We start from the raw sequence: 18,500 nt of genomic DNA, 5'->3' as shown, positions 1-18,500 counted from the left end.
AGTTACTGTTATTATTTTACAGATTTATGGGTCACTTCCTCTTCATTTTGCTTCTCTGCCTGTTGATTTTGGGGTACTTTTGGGTCTCTGTTCATTTTGGGTCATCTACAGGTACCTTCCTGTTCCTTTTGGGTTACTTTATTGATGTTTGTTCAAATCCACTGATGATGTCAGTGCCTGTTGAATTTCGGATATTTCTAGGTCACTTCTGGTTCATTTTTGAGTGAATGAATGCCCTATAAAGGATTAACTCGTTCACTGCCATTGACGGCAATAGACGTCCAATTCATTCGGGACGCCAGCACCATCCCAGTCCAAATGAATTGGACCTCTATGGCCGTCAGTAGAATCTAACGAGAAAAAAATACTAAATAGACATGACTTGTGTATTCCAGATGAAGGTCATGAGAAATTTTCCACAGGAGCCACCTGTGCGTGCTGCTTTGCCATTGGCACATTTTATTACACCAATAGCATGTACCACTGAATTCCCAAACGGGGGGGGTTGCCTGCGAAAGAACGTTTAAAAGTGAGCAAGTGTTGAGTGGCCTCTTTAGAGACGCATCAATCAACATGATCCCCATTGTGTTGGCCTCAGTTCTCATTGCTACCGGTAAGAACATCTGGCCTTCTGCACTCCTGTATGCGTGTGTGTGTTGGGGGGGTTGCCTCAGGTAAAGCAATGACTCAACATTAAGGACAGGGGGATGCACTGCCTCGCAGTCTGGCAGATGGCCCTTGATGGTCTTCTTTTTCTTTGCATGGTTCATGTTTTATTTTTCAGGGCAGAATTGGAAAATAGTACAGGTTGGATTTTGAATCTCCGCCCCAGTTTCCCCCTACATTCTTTTTTGGTTGCTTTTTGGCTTCCTCTCAAGTGGGAAAATTTTTTGTAGGTTAATTGCACTGTAATAAAATAAAATAAAAAGTATTCCTAACCCAAGAAGTCAGGTAGTAATCAAGTTAATAATATGAATAAAACCCTTTCATGTATGAATAATGATTTTTTTTTTTAATGTTTTTTTTAATTTTTTTATCATTCATATTCATACAGTACAGGGGTCACAAACTTGCAGCCCAGGGGTCAATTGCGCTCTACTGTGCAATATTTGCAGCTCCCATTTGACATTTAGTTGTAGTATTAGCGCTGTCCACATGTGTGGTTTTTTTTGGTGTGTTTTTTGTTTTTTGTTTTTTGTTTTTTTTTTTGCGATGGGCAATTTTTGAAAAATCTATAAATTATTGAGAGTGAAATGAATTTAATTTTTAAGGGATTGATTTAGAGAGAAAAAAAACAATTATTTAAATAGTAAAAATGAAAAATTTTACAAAAAAAGCCATAAGTAATTAAAAAAAAAAAAAAAAAAAAAAAAAAAAAATTCATTCATACATTTTCCAAGAAAAAGTTTTTACAAAAAGTGGGCAGCTGTGGGTGCAAAAAAAGGTATAAAAAATAAAGTCAAATTGTAAAAACATTCACAGATAAAACTGTTTGTACAGTTTTAACTGGAATAATTAATTCAGTAAAACATTTTAATTTTGTAACTTGAACAGACCTTTCTGTTTAATTAGCATGGAGATGCTGCCTCACCAGCCATTTCTACATTCAGTTGATGTTAATTGTTCTAAGAAATAATGAACAAAACATAACTTTTTTCTTTGATAACAACAGAACACAATGCATCTTCCAAACTACTTAAAGTCTTTATTTTAGTGATCAAACAGTTCGAGAACATTAAGACATCCTCATCATTTCTTTACAAATAAAAGCACTTATTTTATTGTTTTTATTTGACCACTATCATATTGTAAATTTTACAGAATTGTCCAATTGTTTCTTCCACAGTTTTTCTATGTCCGAAGTAAAGTATTTTGTCAAGGCTACAGTTATATTCAGTTGCAGTTTCCATTTTACATATTTTTCTGTCATAGTTTTACAATATTTTTCTGTCATATTTACAACCTTTTTTAACCTCAGGCGTCTTATGATGATCCATATCAGAGAGATTGGTCTGACAATGTGATGCAAAATGTTAAAAGATAATGTTATTCCACCTGTTGCCCTTCACGCGTCCTCTCCCATCAGCCCTCGGGTGCGGCACGCCACCCGTCGAGCCGCAGACTTCCCGCGTGGTCAACGGCGAAGACGCCAGGCCTCACAGCTGGCCTTGGCAGGTAACGCCGACACGTGTGCATCACACATCTGTCTGCCTTTTCAAATGCGCTGGCATGCGTCACGGGCCTGGCATCTGCTTCTTAGCTGACGCACTCAAAGGCTGCCGAAAGTGCAGTAATTAGATGTTTGCTGGGAAAATGAGCTCGCCAAACCTTTTTTCTTTCCACGTGCAGATTTCTCTTCAGTATGAGAGGAATGGAGAGTGGAGGCACACTTGTGGGGGATCTCTGATTGCCGACAACTGGGTCATGACTGCTGCTCATTGCATCAAGTAGGAGCGGGAATGATGACCATTCTTGCGACAGCAAATTCACATTGCTGTAAATGAATCAAATGAGTTGGCATTTCAATGGAATACTCAAGCTGCATTTACGTACGTTTGTGCTCCTGTAGCAAGAAGCTCTCGTACAGGGTGTTTGTGGGCAAACACAACCTAGTGGAGGAAGAGGCCGCCTCCAAGGCCATACTGCCTGAGAAGATCATTGTGCATGAGAAATGGAACCCCATCTTTGTGGCTTTGGGGTAAGACGAACATAAGAAGTCCTGAGCCATGTTATTGATTCTTAGGAGCCAAACAATGCTAAACAGCATTCTGTTGTTCAACAATAGTAAGGCTAAAATGCAAACATTTGAGGACAGGTCTCAAACTGTGTGCTGTTGAAAGCTGCACTGTTTAAAAAAAACACACGTGAAAACTTAAATGCACGTAAAAAATGTAGTTATTCACCCTCATACTCTGTTGGGGTCAGAATTGACCTGTTTTTATGTTTTCGTATGCAAAAATCAATGGTACTTTGACACGTCCAAACTTGAAAACGGGTCAATCTTCACCTGAAAACAATATACTGCAACAAGTGTGATCCACTCGCAAAAATATGGGCAGATTTCTAACACAATACAAGGGTTCAGTAACTGTAAATTTTACAGAAGATCCTTGTATATTGTAGATAAACTAAAAATCATGGGAGTAAAAATGTTTTATTATTATGTTTTACGTTGAAATTGACAACCAGCCTTGATAGCGGTGACATTATGTTGCACCTTCTCTTATTGTCCCCACTCTCCAGTCTTGACCTTTATCTTGGCAATCAAACATACTAAACACTTAGCTACTGCAGAACAGACGGATGAAGTCCTATGAATGTACAAGGTTATTCCTTGTATTGTGTTGGAAATCCACATTCAGTTGGTGGATCAAATGTGATCTGTGATTTAACTCAGGCTGAAAACACTCAACCCTTGCAGTATTTTGTGTTCGGTCATGATTGACCCTTTTTCAAGTTTCAAGTTTGATTAGAGAAAAATTCCTATTGATGTTTGCAAACCCAAACTTAAAAACGGGTCAGTGTTGACCTGAAGACCACAAGGAGGCTAGAAAAACTTGAAGAGTGTACTTGCATGTGAAGCTGTATTGTGCTATTGGCTCAGAAGTCAGCACATCTGACTGCCACAGAGACACTGTGTGATCAAACTGTGGAATAAGAAAGGGAGCACATAAACATAACAAGCATCTTCCCGGTTACAGATATGTACTTTTTATGTAATTTAATGTAAAACAAGTTTTATGTCTATTGCTGTCAATGGCAGTGAATGAGTTAAACACCTAGGAATACAGGCAGAAAACACTTATTTCCGTACTTGGCACACTTTCTATTCCAAAAATTTAGTGGCTGAACTGATTGTTGAATCCAACGGTCATGAACGGGAATAATTCATACTATAAATATTTGAGTTTGTAAAGTTTTCGGCAGCCTGATCTTCCCTTTCAAAGAAGAATTCATCTTCTGAATGCACGTGTTGGAAGAAAAGCTACTCAATCTTGACTCCTTTTTAAACAGTATTCTTTTCTCATCACAAGTGTAAGCTTTGTGTGCTTTGTACGCTCACTGTCTGCTTCTAAATCAGCCTCCAGTACAAACAATAGACTTTCCATATGTCCTGCAGAAATGACATTGCCATGATCAAGCTGTCTGAGCCGGTGACTTTGAGCGATCAGGTTCAGCTGGCATGCGTGCCCCCAGCTGGCACCCTGCTGACCAATCTCTACCCCTGCTTCATCACTGGCTGGGGTCGACTGTACAGTAAGTGTTTTTTTCCTTGTTTTATAGAGCTACTGAATTGAGCATTTGTCATCAGATGTGGTTGTTCACACGGTGGGCCTTGGTTTTCTAGCCGGAGGCCCCATTGCTGATAAGCTGCAGCAGGCTTTGATGCCGGTGGCTGACCACTCCACTTGCTCACAGCCTGACTGGTGGGGCATCGCCGTAAGGACCACTATGGTGTGCGCCGGTGGCGATGGAGTCGTGGCTGGATGTAATGTAAGGACCACGTTCTTCATTAGAACTCTTTTTAGGGTAATTCCAGAATGGAGGACTCTCTTAGCCTTCACTTTTCAGGTTTTCTGCTACATATTCATCAATAATAGGTAATAAACTATCAAAAACCTGATTAGCTTAGCATACAGATACAATTTTTCTTTAGTTTTTTTAATGAACGCATTATATTACAATTAGGGTTGCCAACTCCCTGAAAAAAACAATAAGGGACACCTTGTTGGTAGAGTCAGTCGCGCCTTTAACAGTCACCCTGTAATTATTTCTTTTTGTACGTGAAAAGTGATTTTTTTAATTAACAATTATAGTAAAAAAACGGTTTCGGTTGAAATTGGGAAATTGTGTAAATTGTAAATAAAAACAAAATACAATGATTTGAAAATCGTTCTCAACCTATATTCAATTGAATACACTACAAAGGCAACATATTTAATGTTCAAACTCATAAACTGTATTTTATTTTTCAAATAATAATTAACATAGAATTTCATGGCTGCAACACGTGCAGGATAGTTGGGAAAGGGCATGTTTACCACTTTGTCACATCACCTTTCCTTTTAATAACACTCAATAAATGTTTTGAAAGAGTGGAAACTAATTCTCTTAGCTTCTCATGAGGAATTATTTCCCATTCTTGCTTGATGAACCGCTTAAGTTATTCAACAGTCTTCTCTGTCGTATTTTACGCTTCATAATGCCCTACACATTTTCAATGGGAGATAGGTCTGGACTGCAAGCGGGCCAGGGGAAAACCTGGACTCTTTTACTTAGTAGCCACGCTGTTGTAACACGTGCAGAATGTGGCTTGGCATTATCTTGCTGAAATAAGCAGCGGCGTCCAGTGTTGTTAATCTTACTTTAAAAAAGTAATTAAATTACAGTTACAAATTACTTCTCCCAAAAAGTAATTGCGTTAGTAACTCAGTTACCTGAATGTAAGAGTAATTTGTTACTTGGCAAAGTAACTAGTGATCATTTTCATGTTTTTTTTTTTCCCAAAAAAAAAAACAAAAACACAAAAAAAACAGGTCACACAATTTGAAGTTTAAAGGGTTTTTGGGACAATTGGCCTTTGCCCAATTCTTTACCCTCCACTTAACTAGACACAGGGGTATTGCGATAACTAGATAGTAACCTTTGCTATGTGTGGAAGTCATTTAATGTTGTGAATCAACCGTTAAAGTTGTTAAAATTGCTCCCGTTATTGCCTCAGTTCCCTTCTGTCTACTTTCAATATGTATGAGTTTTAAAACTGTTTCATCATTTAAAGATAGATTTAATCAAGATTTTGCCGATTTAGGAGCATTTTAGATAAAAAAGTTACTTAGGGTCGCTAGGAAGGTTCTCTACAACAGAGCCTTCCTTAGAGGTCTACTGCTTTAAGATGGCGGCTGTTTACTAACGCATGTAGTCCTTAAAACATGCTGCCAATGCAGCCGTGTCTGTCATTTGCATCTAGTTCTATAATATGTGATATCTACCATATCATGTGGGCGTAGTTTGTAGGCTATCGGCTATAGTCAGGTATTATTGGGGAAACCTAGCATCGCGTTTGCAACGGCGTCTTCCCCACTCCTGCTCTGCTCTCTCTCAGACTTTTTTTATTCAACCAACTTAGTAACGCATAGTAACGCACGCCTTTCCCGCCTCAGTAACGTTGCCAAGATGAGAAAAGTAATTAATTAGATTACTCACTACTGAAAAAAATAACACGGTTAGTAACGCCTTTATATTCTAATGCCGTTATTAACAACACTGGCGGCGTCCATGAAAAAGATGTCGCTTGGATGGCAACATATTTTATCTCCAAAATCTGTATGTACTTTTCAGCCTTTATGTTGCCTTCACAGAAATGTAAGTCACCCATGCCATGGGAACTAATGCACCCCATACCATCACAGATGCTGGATTTTGAAATTTGTGTTGATAACAGTCCAGATGGTCCGCTTCCTCTTTGGTCCGGAGGACACGATGTCCAGTGTTTCCAAAAACAATTTGAAAAGTAGACTCATCAGACCACAAAACTCTTTTCCATTGTGCATCAGTCCATTTCACATGAGCTCGGGCCCAGAGAACCCGGCAGCATTTCTGGATGTTGTTCAAACAAACGGCTTTTGCTTTGCACGGTAGAGTTTTAACCCGCACTTACTGATGTAGTGACGAACTGTATTTACTGACAGTGGTTTTCTGAAGTTTTCCTGAGTCCATTTGGTGATATCCTATACACACTCATGTCGGTTTTTAAGGCAATGCCGTCTGAGGGATCGGAGGTCACGGTCATTCAGTTTTGGTTTCCGGCCGTGGAGCTTATGTGCATTGATTTCACCAGATTCTCTGACCCTTTTGATGATATTATGGACCGTAGATGTTAAAATCCCTAAATTCCTTGCAATTTTTCTTTAAAAAATGTTGTTCTTAAACTGTTCAACTATTTTGTCATGCAGTTGTGGACAAAGTGGTGAACCTCGCCCCATCCTTGCTTGTGAATGACTGAGCATGTTTGGGGAGGCTCCTTTTATGGTACCCACCTGTTCCCAATTAGCCTGATCACATGTGGGATGTTCCAAATAGGTGTTTGATGTGCTTTTCTCAGCTTTCTCAGTATTTTTTGCCGCCACCTTTCCCAACTTCTACTGGACGTGTTGCAGCCATGAAATTCGAAGTTAATTATTATTTGGCAAAAAACATTTACGTTTATCAGTTTAAACATTAAATGTGTTGTCTTTGTAGTGTACTCAATTGAATATGGGTTGAGAAGGATTTTCAAATGTTGTATTTTGTTTTTATTTACATTTTACAAAATTTCCCAACTTCAACCGAATCTGGTTTGTATTATAATAGTTGTACTCAAACCTGAATTAATTAGGTACATATTTCTCATTTTTTATATAATCTTTATTTTATCAGGCAGTCTGATTGAGATTAATATCTCTTCTACAAGAGAGGCCTGAGCACAAAGAAACATTCACAAATATCAGATAACACAAGATACACTAACGGAAACAGTTACAATGATCAGTAAAAACATCAGACAAAAGAGATTTAAAATCACCAAGATGAATGACTGACTGTAGTCTAAGAGTAGATTGCAATTCGTTCCACTTAAGAGGAGCATAATAGCTAAAGCCAGTTCTGGCAACATTAGTGCGTGTGAGTAATGTTTAGGGTTAAGTAGTTAGTTGATCGTGTTTTGTAGTTACTGGGTTTGAATGACAGGAGAGATGTGAGGTAGTTAGGAAGTTTGCATAGTAAAGCCTTATAAATGAATAACATGAGGTGGATATTTCTTCTTTGTAGTGAAGACCATCCAACGTTTTGATAAAGGGTACAATGATGAGTGCAGAAATTTTCATTGGTGATGAAACGTAGTGCACTGTGATAGACCGGGTTTGACCGATGAAGAGTTGATGGAGCTGCATGACAATACAGGATGTCCCCATAATCAAGAACAGAAACAAAAGAAGATAACACAATGATTTTTTTTTATTATAAATTGACAGACAGCCTTTGCTTCTATACAGGAAGCTAAATTTGAATTTAAATTTACGGATTAGATGATGAATATGGGTTTTGAATGATAAATTAATGTCAATCCAAATTCCCAAGTATTTGTATGAGTCAGTGAGAGTAATTTGAGTACCATTTAAGGATTTGATTCCGGATAAATCATTGTCAGTAATGGTGGAAGTGGAGAAAATTATGTATTTAGCATTTAAAACTAATCTGTGGTTATGAAGAGATATTTGTAAAGAATCAAAAGCAGTCTGTAAATGAATCAGAGCTAGAGCTGGGGAAGAACCGGGAACTATATAGAATGCAATCATCAGCAAAAAAAAGTGGACATTACAATGTTGATTAGGAAGAATAATATTATTAATGTATCACGTCAAAAGGAGTGGTCCAAGGACAGACCCCTGCGGCAAACCATTTGTAATAGTAAGTGGACTTGATTGAACACCGTCAGCAGCAACAGTTTGTATTCTGTAAGGTAGGACAGGAACCAGTTGAGAGCATTCACATCTAAACCTATGGCCTGCAGTTTATGAAGAATAATTTTATGATCAACGGTATCAAATTCTTTTGAATTATCAATGAAAAGAGCAGCACAAAACTGTTTATTATCAAGAAAGGAGACAAGATTATTTAAGACAGAAAACTGGAATTGTACTGTGACCTGGACGAAAACCAGACTCTTGCGGCTGAAGTATGTTAGATGAGTCAATAAAGGAACGTAGTTGAGAATTGGTCAAAGATTCAAGAATTTTGGATAAAAACGGAAGCCTTGATATTGGACGGTTATTATTGAAGTCAGAGATGTCACCGTTTTTATGTAGCGGGATTACATTAGCAGTTTTCAAAGAGGTTGGGATGATGCCAGATAGAAGGGTTTGGTTAAAAATATGAGTTAAATATGGACTGATAAAATGAGCACTTCATTGAAGAAGATATGGATGTAGATATTAGATATATCTATCTATATATAGATATATAGATAGATATATCTAGATATTTGAGTGATATAAGCACATGGAAAAAGAAAAAGAAAGTTTTGTTTCGGCCAGTTGCAGCCACTGTAAGTAATGTAAAAAGATATTGTGGAGGTGGGAAACACACCACTAATTTTGCTACTGAAAGTCCGACCCACATCAGAGTTAGCACTACATTAAACTGTGTCAACTTGTTGCTTGCTGCTGAGAGAGGAGTGTCCTCCTGTATGTGTTTTCTACTGTTAATGTTAATTAAACTGTGAGAAATGCAGTGAACTCTGCCGGAAACTATCGCACCAGAAAAACATGAACAAGATGCTGCTTAGAGAGAGGGCACGCAGTCTTTGTTTCACAGGAAAGTGTTGACAGTCCAAAAAAAAACAAATAATAATAATAATAAACACATGCTGATGCTTTTCTTGTAAACTGCCTGGTTTAGAAAGAAAGAAGGCTAGAGCGTGTTGTGACTTTTTCACTTTTGAAACTAAATACGTATTAGGGCATTTCATTAATTAATCAAAATGTATGTATTTATTTTCTAAATCATTTATTCATTTTTTTTTTTATTTGCAGCCTATGCCAACATTTTTTCAGATAATCATACAATGATCTCAGTCAAGGTAAAATGTTTTCATTCATCCCGATATAGATTTTTTTCCATAATTGTTCAACCCACTGATGTACTTTGGAAATGCTTGTGGACAAAAACAGTGGTGTTTTAGTTGAAGGAAGGCTCCATTTGTTATTTTTGCTAATCCCTAACCAAGAGGTTTTTTCAGTTATAATTAAGATATTTTATTAGACGGACAATGTTGAGTGGTTTTAACACATTTTTTTTTTTCATTCCTGGATATTTCAGAGATTATTAACATTAACAAGTTTGTATTTATTGTGTATGCTAATATAATTTATGTTAAAATACAGTACTGCAATTTAAATTTGCTAATAAATTCCAGACATTTATTCTGGAAGTTTTAAAAATGTTTTTTGAGTAGTTTTTTAAAACAAAGGTTGGAAACAAACGGTTTATCACTTGAACCAGTACACATAAAAGTTAGTATAAGTCAATACAGATTTAATATGTATTGATCATTTAGCCTATCAATTCATTAGGTTCATATCCGTGTAAAATGTAGCCCTGACCCCCTTTCACCCAATCTGTTTGGTCTTATTAATGCCCCGTCCCCAACAAAAAGTGGACATGCAGGTTATGGCGTTATATCGTCCCTATCAGTGCTCAGACCAAACCTATGCCCTTGCTCATACCTCATACATCCCACACTCCTATGTTGTCTTACGTTATTATCATGGCAAGCGACAGTACCTAGACCAATGAGATGAGTGAGATTTCGTATTGTCATTATTTTGTCAGATCATTGGTCAATAAGCGGGATATGTGGGCAATGCGTTTCCCTGCATATTTTTGTAAAGCACCATACTATTTTTCGTTCGTCCTACAAATAAGACACTATTTTTAAGTTTCACGATAATACGTGAAAAAGCACGTCCCTTGGAAGCTCAATACGGGACTGGTACTTCTTAATACGGGACGAATCCGTTTGTCAAGGGGCGTTTGGCAATCCTAAATCACAGTAACACATAGCTAGATATCAGTAGAAGCTAACTGTTTAGCTAGCTGTTAAAGTTGACGAAGAGAACAAACTCACTTATACTATAAGTGAAGAAAAATCAAAACAACAAAAAAATAGGTCCTATTCTGATCATATGCATAACGTGGTTGCATGAGGTAAGACATATCTAACTATGTTATGAAAATATGAAAAAAATAGAGGGGCATAGTAATTCTTTTGCAGGACTGTTTGATTGTATGATTCACTGTTATATAAACGTCCCATTAATAATAATATGTATTTGAAATACAGTGTTGGTAATCTTACTTTAAAAAGAGTAATTTGTTACAGTTAAAAATTGCTTTTCCCAAAAAGTAATTGAGATAGTAACTCGGTTACCTCATTGTAAGGGTAATTAGTTATTCAGCAAAGTAACTGACCTAAATTTTAATCTTCTACATTTTATTACATTACACATTATAGAACATATTTCACATCAAAGATGTTTAAATGATTTGGTTGAAGAATAAAAAAACTATACACCGTATTTTACTATATTTTGGTCTTTATTTGGATCAAATATATTACTAAGTCTGCTAAGAAGACACAAATGTACCATTAACCACTCCACATCTCTGAAAATGTATATTAGGCCTACTGCACAATAAGCAGAACACTATCCTTGAATGTTCCATAAAATAACAATATTATATATGATTCAAGTTTGAGAACACTACCTTTTAAATTCCCTGGCCCATCACTAGTATAGCTGTCTTTTTGTGTTTGCCAGAGCTTGCAGTGAAGCAGGGCATGATATCCATCCTAGTCAATCATCACTGCATTTTTAACTGCATCAACACCCCCAGCTGATGTGTGAAAATCAGACAACTTGCGCTTTGTTCAATCAAATTGTGTAAACGCGCCCCTTCGCATCCTCATGCTAAATATTACTTTTGAATTCTTTATCAGATCATGTGTCTGTTAATCCATCATGATTATTAATATGTGTAATAATTGCCCTGATCAATTTTTTAGATTTGGTCTCAGGACAAGTAAATTTACTCAACTGCATGTTTTAGTATTTTATGTGTTGATTATCTGAAATTTGAAGGGTGGGACATAAAACTCCCTCCAAATCTGGAATTACCCTTTAACTCACAGGCAACAACTGACGGCAATAGACGTCCAACCTATTTGGACTGAATGGTGCTAGCAGCAGATGTTAAGCGATTGAACACTTGGGCAAAAGTATTGGAATGCAGTTAAATCTTATTGCCTTAGGTAGACAGTGTTCTTCATTTCTTAACACCCTTGTCAAGGCAAGTCCTTTTGGAATAGGTTTTGTATAAAAGATTTAAAAAGCCAGACAAAAAGTGAGTCAGTCATTTCACGCTTGCGCAACCAAGGTCTCAAGTGATATGCCGATTCCGAGCATGACGACAGTAAGTTTTGTCATTTAGATGCATATTTTCCCTTAAAATGATGGTCAAGTTTCAAATGTTACACTTTTCATGCACTTACAGAGAAGTTATGTGCCTTTCCATTTTTGAGGGAATCAACATTTTCAGTCACTGATCCTTATTTTTGGTCAGGAACTCATTTTCACTGCAAGGTGTCCTAGAGCTTGTCAGTGCTGTGTGTCTCTAACCACCAGTAGAATAAAACATCATGTCCTGCTTCTCAGGGTGACTCTGGAGGCCCTCTGAACTGTAAGAACATGGAGGGAGCCTGGGAGGTGCACGGCATCGCTAGCTTCGTCTCTGGCCTGGGCTGCAACTACGTGAAGAAGCCTACTGTCTTCACCCGTGTGTCCGCCTTCAACGACTGGATTGATCAGGTCTGCGTGCACAAAAAATGTTTTTTTTTTTTCTTTCCATTTTTTAACAACTAATTGTCAAAATCTTTGTCTTTTAGGTTATGATGAACAACTAAAGATAATGAATTGTCAATAAAACTACCTACTGGCTGTATTTGTCTTGTGTGATGATGTTACATGTAAAAAAATGACATGAGGGAACTCACTGAAACGTGGTCATTCACTGCGTGCCCACCCCTTGCTCTCAATGGCAGCCAATGAGTTAATGTTGGCATATGGATGGGCGAGGGGTTTATTTGAAACATTTTTATTTGCCGCTGTGGAGTGAGATTTTACAGATGCATAAGATGATGCAATTAACCTGGGATGCGATCATGCCGATGCGTCAATTTTTTGTTTTAGTAATATCATAGACTTCATAATACTTGACAGGACACAGGAAACGGCTGATCCTTAGGGCAGGGGTTCCCAACCTATTCCACTAAGGCACACTGTGGGTGCAGGATTTCATTCTTACCAAACAAGATGACAACACTTTTTCCCCAATCTGGTGTTTTACAAGTGCAATCAGTTGATTGCAGTCAGGTGTGGCTTGTTTTAGCAGAAGCCTCATTGGTTCAACTGTCTCTGCTGGATCGGCTGGAACAAAAACCAGGACCCACAGTGTGCCTTGAGGACTGGGTTGAAAACCCCTGCCTTAGGGGACCTATTTTCAAAAACTTCAAAATCAAATATTTTCAAAACCAAAGCTGCTACCGACCTAAAACCTAAACAAGCACCTATACCTTAACCATATATGAGTCTCCATGAGCAGCTGCATCAAATAATTCAAAATCGTTCCCTTATAAAATCCTGATTTTTATTTTATTTTTTATTTTATTTATTATTATTATTTTTTTAATAGTATAACAAAACTTAAAATGGCTATAAAAGTCTCTGATTTTACACTAGATGCACAAAAATCACCAAATACAGAGATAATCACCTATATTTTCAGGATCAATAGCAATATTTTACATATCACAGAAGTTTTTGACCAAAATAGCAACTTGTTATTATTATTATTTTTTTTAATTTACTGCAAGTTTTCAACAGCTAATAAATCACTCACTTTAACATCAGAAACGTAATACTTGAGGAAAACATGCAGAATCAATTATAAATAATATGTAAATAGATTATTAATAAATTCGATATGCAATCAATACTTATTATAGAACAGAATAGCCCTTCATTATGATTATACAGTTATACAATGAAATTGTGGAGCATCCCTTTACAGTGCATAAGTTAAAATCTCAAAAGTGACGTGCAAGTATGAAATTTAAATATACATGAATCTAAAATGCGTATGAGGTCATAATAATATTATTATGCCTATAATTCAGGCAGTGCAAATAATCGATGTGGTGTTAATAGGATGTGAGCCTCGTCTTTCAACAATCACATAGCCTTTTTCTATGCCTTGCGTTTTCCGGTCACCTCGACTTGTACAAGTCCCTGTTCCTCGCCGTCTACCTCCTGCCCTCCTTGACTCTGCTCCTTTTCTTGCCGGCTGGCCACTCCAAGGCCTTGTTATTCCTCGCGTCTAAAGTCACATCCTTGGAGAAGTTTGCACCAAAACAGTTGAAGAGGGACTGCCAGGAACTCCAGCAGATGGTCTTGTGCTTCCTGCACATCAGGGAGTCCCACAGCGACATTCCGAAGGACGCCATGTGGGACATGGGGAGAGATGGCCGCTTGAGGATCGCCCGGCCTGTCTCCAGGTCTCCCTTGTCTTCTGGAACATCTCGAGGATGTAGGCCCTGTGTGTCCCTATGTTCCTCCTTCCCCGTGCAACCATGTTGGGGTTGACGACCACAATGATGAGCCCAACGCTCTGCTTCTCAATCAAAGAGCGCGCCAGCATCTTCTGGGTTAACTTGTAGCCGGCCTTGACAGACTTGTAGTCCTCCCACCTGGCCAGCACCTTCCGGTTTGAGAATCGGGCCGTCCTCATCCTCTCAGCCTCCTAAAAAACATGTTTGTTTCCAGTGTTGTTAATAACGACATTAGAATATAACGCCGTTACTAACAGTGTTATTTTTTTCAGTAGTGAGTAATCTAATTAATTACTTTTCTCATCTTGGCAACGCCGCTACCGTTACTGAGGCGGGAAAGGCGTGCGTTACTAAGTTGGTTGAATAAAAAAAGTCTGAGAGGGACGGACTCACGGAGACGAGAGAGCAGAGCAGGAGTGGGGAAGACGCCGTTGCAAACGCGATGCTAGGTGGCTCCAATAATACCTGACTGTAACCGATAGCCTACAAACTACGCCCACATGATACGGTAGATATCACATATTATAGAACTAGATGCAAATAACAGACACGGCTGCATTGGCAACATGTTTTAAGGACTACATGCATTAGTAAACAGCCGCCATCTTAAAGCAGTAGACCTCAAAGGAAGGCTCTGTTGTAGAGATCCTTCCTAGCGAACCTAAGTAACTTTTTTTTTTAATCTAAAATGCTCCTAAATCGGCAAAATCTTGACTTAAATCTATCTTTAAATGATGAAATAGTTACAAAAACTTACACATGTTGAAAGTAGACAGAAGGAAACTAATGCATTAACGGGAGCAATTTTAACAACTTTAATGGTTGATTCACAACTTTAAATGACTTCCACACATAGCAAAGGTTACTATCTAGTTATCGCAATACCCTTGTGTCTGGTTAAGTGGAGGGTAAAGAATTGGGCTAGGGCCATTTGTCCCCAAAACCCTTTAAGCTTCACATTGTGTAACCTGTTTTTTTTTTTGGTTGTTTTGTTTTTTGAGAAAAAAAAACATGAAAATTATCACTAGTTACTTTGTCAAGTAACTAATTACTCTTACATTCAGGTAACTGAGTTACAAACGCAATTACTTTTTGGGAGAAGTAATTTGTAACTGTAATTAATTACTTTTTTAAAGTAAAATTAACAACACTGTTTGTTTCAGAAAAATAGGTGTTTTGACTCATCTTTTTTATTAAGTGAATAAGGCTGGCCACTTACTTCAGCCCCAGGACACCTGGGCAGCACCATACAGCCGTTGTTGTGGAAGCTGCTGTAGATGTTCTTCGAAAGGCGCGCAGGGTCAAAGTAGATGAAGATCTGCTTGTTGCCGTTGGGGTAGGGGTTGGTTTAGGACCATAGTGTTTCACTGTAAGTTATTAGACTGAAATATTACATTAAATACAACATGCAAAAGCTGACTGTTTCTTTAATATGGATGCAGAAATTTCTAAAATAAAATCTAGAGATACAAAATCCAACATGGCCGCCGTAGCAAAACAATGAGCTTTTCCGTTGAAAATTCTTGTGAATAAATGCTTAAATCCCTGAATTCTTGATGGATATGCACATAAAACTGTCTCGATTCTTGATTAAAAGCAAAAGAAACCTTGCAGGTAGCATTTATTTTACGTAAATGTTGCAAATGTGCAGCTTGTCTTTAAGTTCACCGTGGCGCCGACTTACCACAAGTCCATAACAAAGAGCTTTTTACGTTGAAATTCATCATGATAAATGCTTAAATCCCTGAATTCTTTATAGATATGGACGTAAAACAGTCTCGATTCTTGGTTAAAAGCAAAACAAAAGGGCATTTTGAATTTACTTTACGTAAATACTGTATGTCGAAGAATGATACTAGTCTGATACTGTCTCTTTGTTATGACAAGGGGGTTTCAAAAATGGCTTTTTCCATTGAAATTCTTGTGAATAAATGCTGAAATAACTGAATCCCTTATAGATATGGACGTAAAACAGTCTCGATTCTGGGTTTAAAGCAAAATCCGGGCAGTTGGCAGTTATTTTTCTTAAATACTGCTAGGTATGGAGCGGCTAATTTCTGCGATTGATTTTTTTCACGTTTCAAAATGTATGCATGGCACGAAAAATATGATAATTACCTTGAATCCTCGAACAAATCACTCCTGAGACATTCCTTCTTGTTAGTATGCGGTCCAGATTTCGTACTTTGTACTTTTTTTTCTATTATCTATTTCTATTCATCTAATAAATGAAACTGAGTCACACAGCCCCCTACAGGCAGGTGGGCGCAGAGAATGACGAAGGATACCAGTCAAGTATCTTGATGTCTATGGTAATATGCTGAAATGCTGTAGTATATTAATGATGTAAATAGGCAAGGATGTGAACCTAGTATTTGAATGTGTCAAATGAATTTAAAGGGATTTGGGGGGCAAGGGTAAAAGATAAGCACATGGTAGTCAAAAAATGAGAATTAGTGGAAATTTGTGAAATCTTTTGAATGTGTCAAAGGAATTTAACGTGAATGGGAATTACTGTATTAATATGAAATGAATATAAGTTGTATTTAATGATTTTTTGGGGGTCAAAAATGGTACATTTTGGGTGAAATTAAATGAAATGTCTCGTGAATACGTCCAAATTTCAATAATTTTATTGAATGTAACGTGACTAGGAATGTTGAATGTGTCAATAGGATCCAATGTCATTTTTTTTTCTTTTTTTTTTTTTCTTAAGAAGGGTTTATTTTATTTGGTGAATGAAAGAAAGAAAAGAAAGGAAAAAATGAAAATTGGCAAACGTTTTTAAATAAGCGCGAACAAGAATGTGTGAATTGAAAGTAGCGTGAATAGAAATGATGTGAAAGTGGCGGTCCTACTGCCCTAAGCTAGGCTCTCCTATTTTAATGCATACAATGCACTACCCTCCCCACACAATACCATCACGGTGCTGGGTGATGGCTGCCAGCCGGGGACCTAAGGGCCGTTGGGGGTTGTTGCGCGTCCCATCATCCCATCCCTGAAGGCCGGTTCATGGGGACGCGAATGGCCTGGGGGCCCACCCTGGATCCCAGGGGGATTGCTGGGCTGCGGGGAAGGGATGGGCTACGCTGGCCGCCCCCCCGATTGGCTGGGAAAGGGACGTGGCCCTGGCGCCACGCCCACCCCACCTCCCACCCCGATTACCGATGGCCCTGGGGCGGCTCCTGCGTGGCATTTTTACTCATCTGCAGGAGTATCACATGTATGATGGGATTCACGCATGATTAGGTGCAATTAAACACACTCAAGTAGGAAAACTCGGTGTCAGGATTGGCGATCAGGCACCATATAATAGGATGCCAACATACTTACACTCACAAGGGATTCACACAAATACTGGGTTCCACACAACACATGGCTGATTTGGGTACACTCCACCCCTCCCAATCACTTATCTTTCTGACTCCCCCACCCACGTCCTCTTTCTACTTGGTCATCAGCCCCCCCATATGGTGTCGACTGGAAATACAACTAGCTAACAATATTACTATCATATTTATAGTTAGTGTAGGCGTTCAATGTATTTCTTGTTGTTGTTTCTGCTTCTTCTGTCTCTCTCTCGTTCTCTCTTTCCTTCTGTCCCCCAACAACTCCTTTCTGTTCGCTGCTTCCTCCTAATAAACGAGGCACATTGAATGATACCAATGGAAGTATGTAATAATCGGACACTCAGATTTCCATTCTCCATGTCAATCAACTGAACAGGACAGTTTAAAAAATGATGTGAAAGTATTACGCAGAATTATAATGAAATTGGAAGATTTTTTTGTGGGGGGGGCGGTAAAAAATTGGGAATTGTGGCAAATAAACATAAAGAATACCACACCGCATACGTTTCTGAAACGTATTGAAGTTGAAACGGTGTGAATCAGATGTCAAATGTGGGAGGGAAAATTATTCTGACTTGACGAGACGCAATGTCAACAATTATCCAGCAGGTGTCCTTACACGCTCGTGTTGTAGAATTGGGCCTGACAGCTTCACACTGTGCAAGATGAACCGTAGTGAAAAGATGAGAGACAGCCAACAAACAGAAGTGACATGCTGAAAATAGCTTCCAAAAACCAGCCTGGCGCTACAATAGCATCAGTGAATGGCGTCAGCCCCGTTATGAAATATGAAATTAATATCCCTCCATAATGTTCAGCTAGGGAATCCGCCCTCATATTCTTGTGATAACAAAGAATGAAGAGAGTGACAATTGGAAAGCTGAGATTAACACTTCTCTCATTTGTGTGCTTCACTGTAATTAGAGGGCCTTTTGTGAGAGTCACGA

General features: G+C 38.2%; 1 protein-coding gene across 1 annotated transcript; it reads left to right on the top strand.

Moving 5' to 3' along the window:
* The first annotated feature begins 568 nt into the window (after window positions 1-568).
* Window positions 569-12,536, top strand: ela3l (elastase 3 like). Its single transcript, XM_057831895.1, has 8 exons — window positions 569-613; window positions 2,087-2,175; window positions 2,350-2,447; window positions 2,570-2,698; window positions 4,121-4,257; window positions 4,349-4,494; window positions 12,252-12,404; window positions 12,482-12,536. The coding sequence occupies exons 1-8, from the start codon at window positions 574-576 to the stop codon at window positions 12,497-12,499; spliced, it is 810 nt and encodes a 269-aa protein (XP_057687878.1). The 5' UTR covers window positions 569-573; the 3' UTR covers window positions 12,500-12,536.
* The last annotated feature ends 5,964 nt before the right edge of the window (window positions 12,537-18,500 follow it).

The sequence above is a fragment of the Corythoichthys intestinalis genome, chromosome 3 (assembly GCF_030265065.1).
Source record: "Corythoichthys intestinalis isolate RoL2023-P3 chromosome 3, ASM3026506v1, whole genome shotgun sequence".
NCBI classification, from domain to species: Eukaryota; Metazoa; Chordata; class Actinopteri; order Syngnathiformes; family Syngnathidae; genus Corythoichthys; species Corythoichthys intestinalis.
This window is presented reverse-complemented; position numbering and strand designations above follow the sequence as displayed.

Excerpts from the sequence above, each read along its gene's own strand:
- ela3l (XM_057831895.1), top strand. The coding sequence starts at position 574 with ATGATCCCCATTGTGTTGGCCTCAGTTCTCATTGCTACCG. Across the intron at positions 2,448-2,569 it reads ACTGCTGCTCATTGCATCAA|CAAGAAGCTCTCGTACAGGG; the intron begins GTAGGAGCGGGA and ends GTGCTCCTGTAG. Across the intron at positions 4,258-4,348 it reads TGGCTGGGGTCGACTGTACA|CCGGAGGCCCCATTGCTGAT; the intron begins GTAAGTGTTTTT and ends TTGGTTTTCTAG.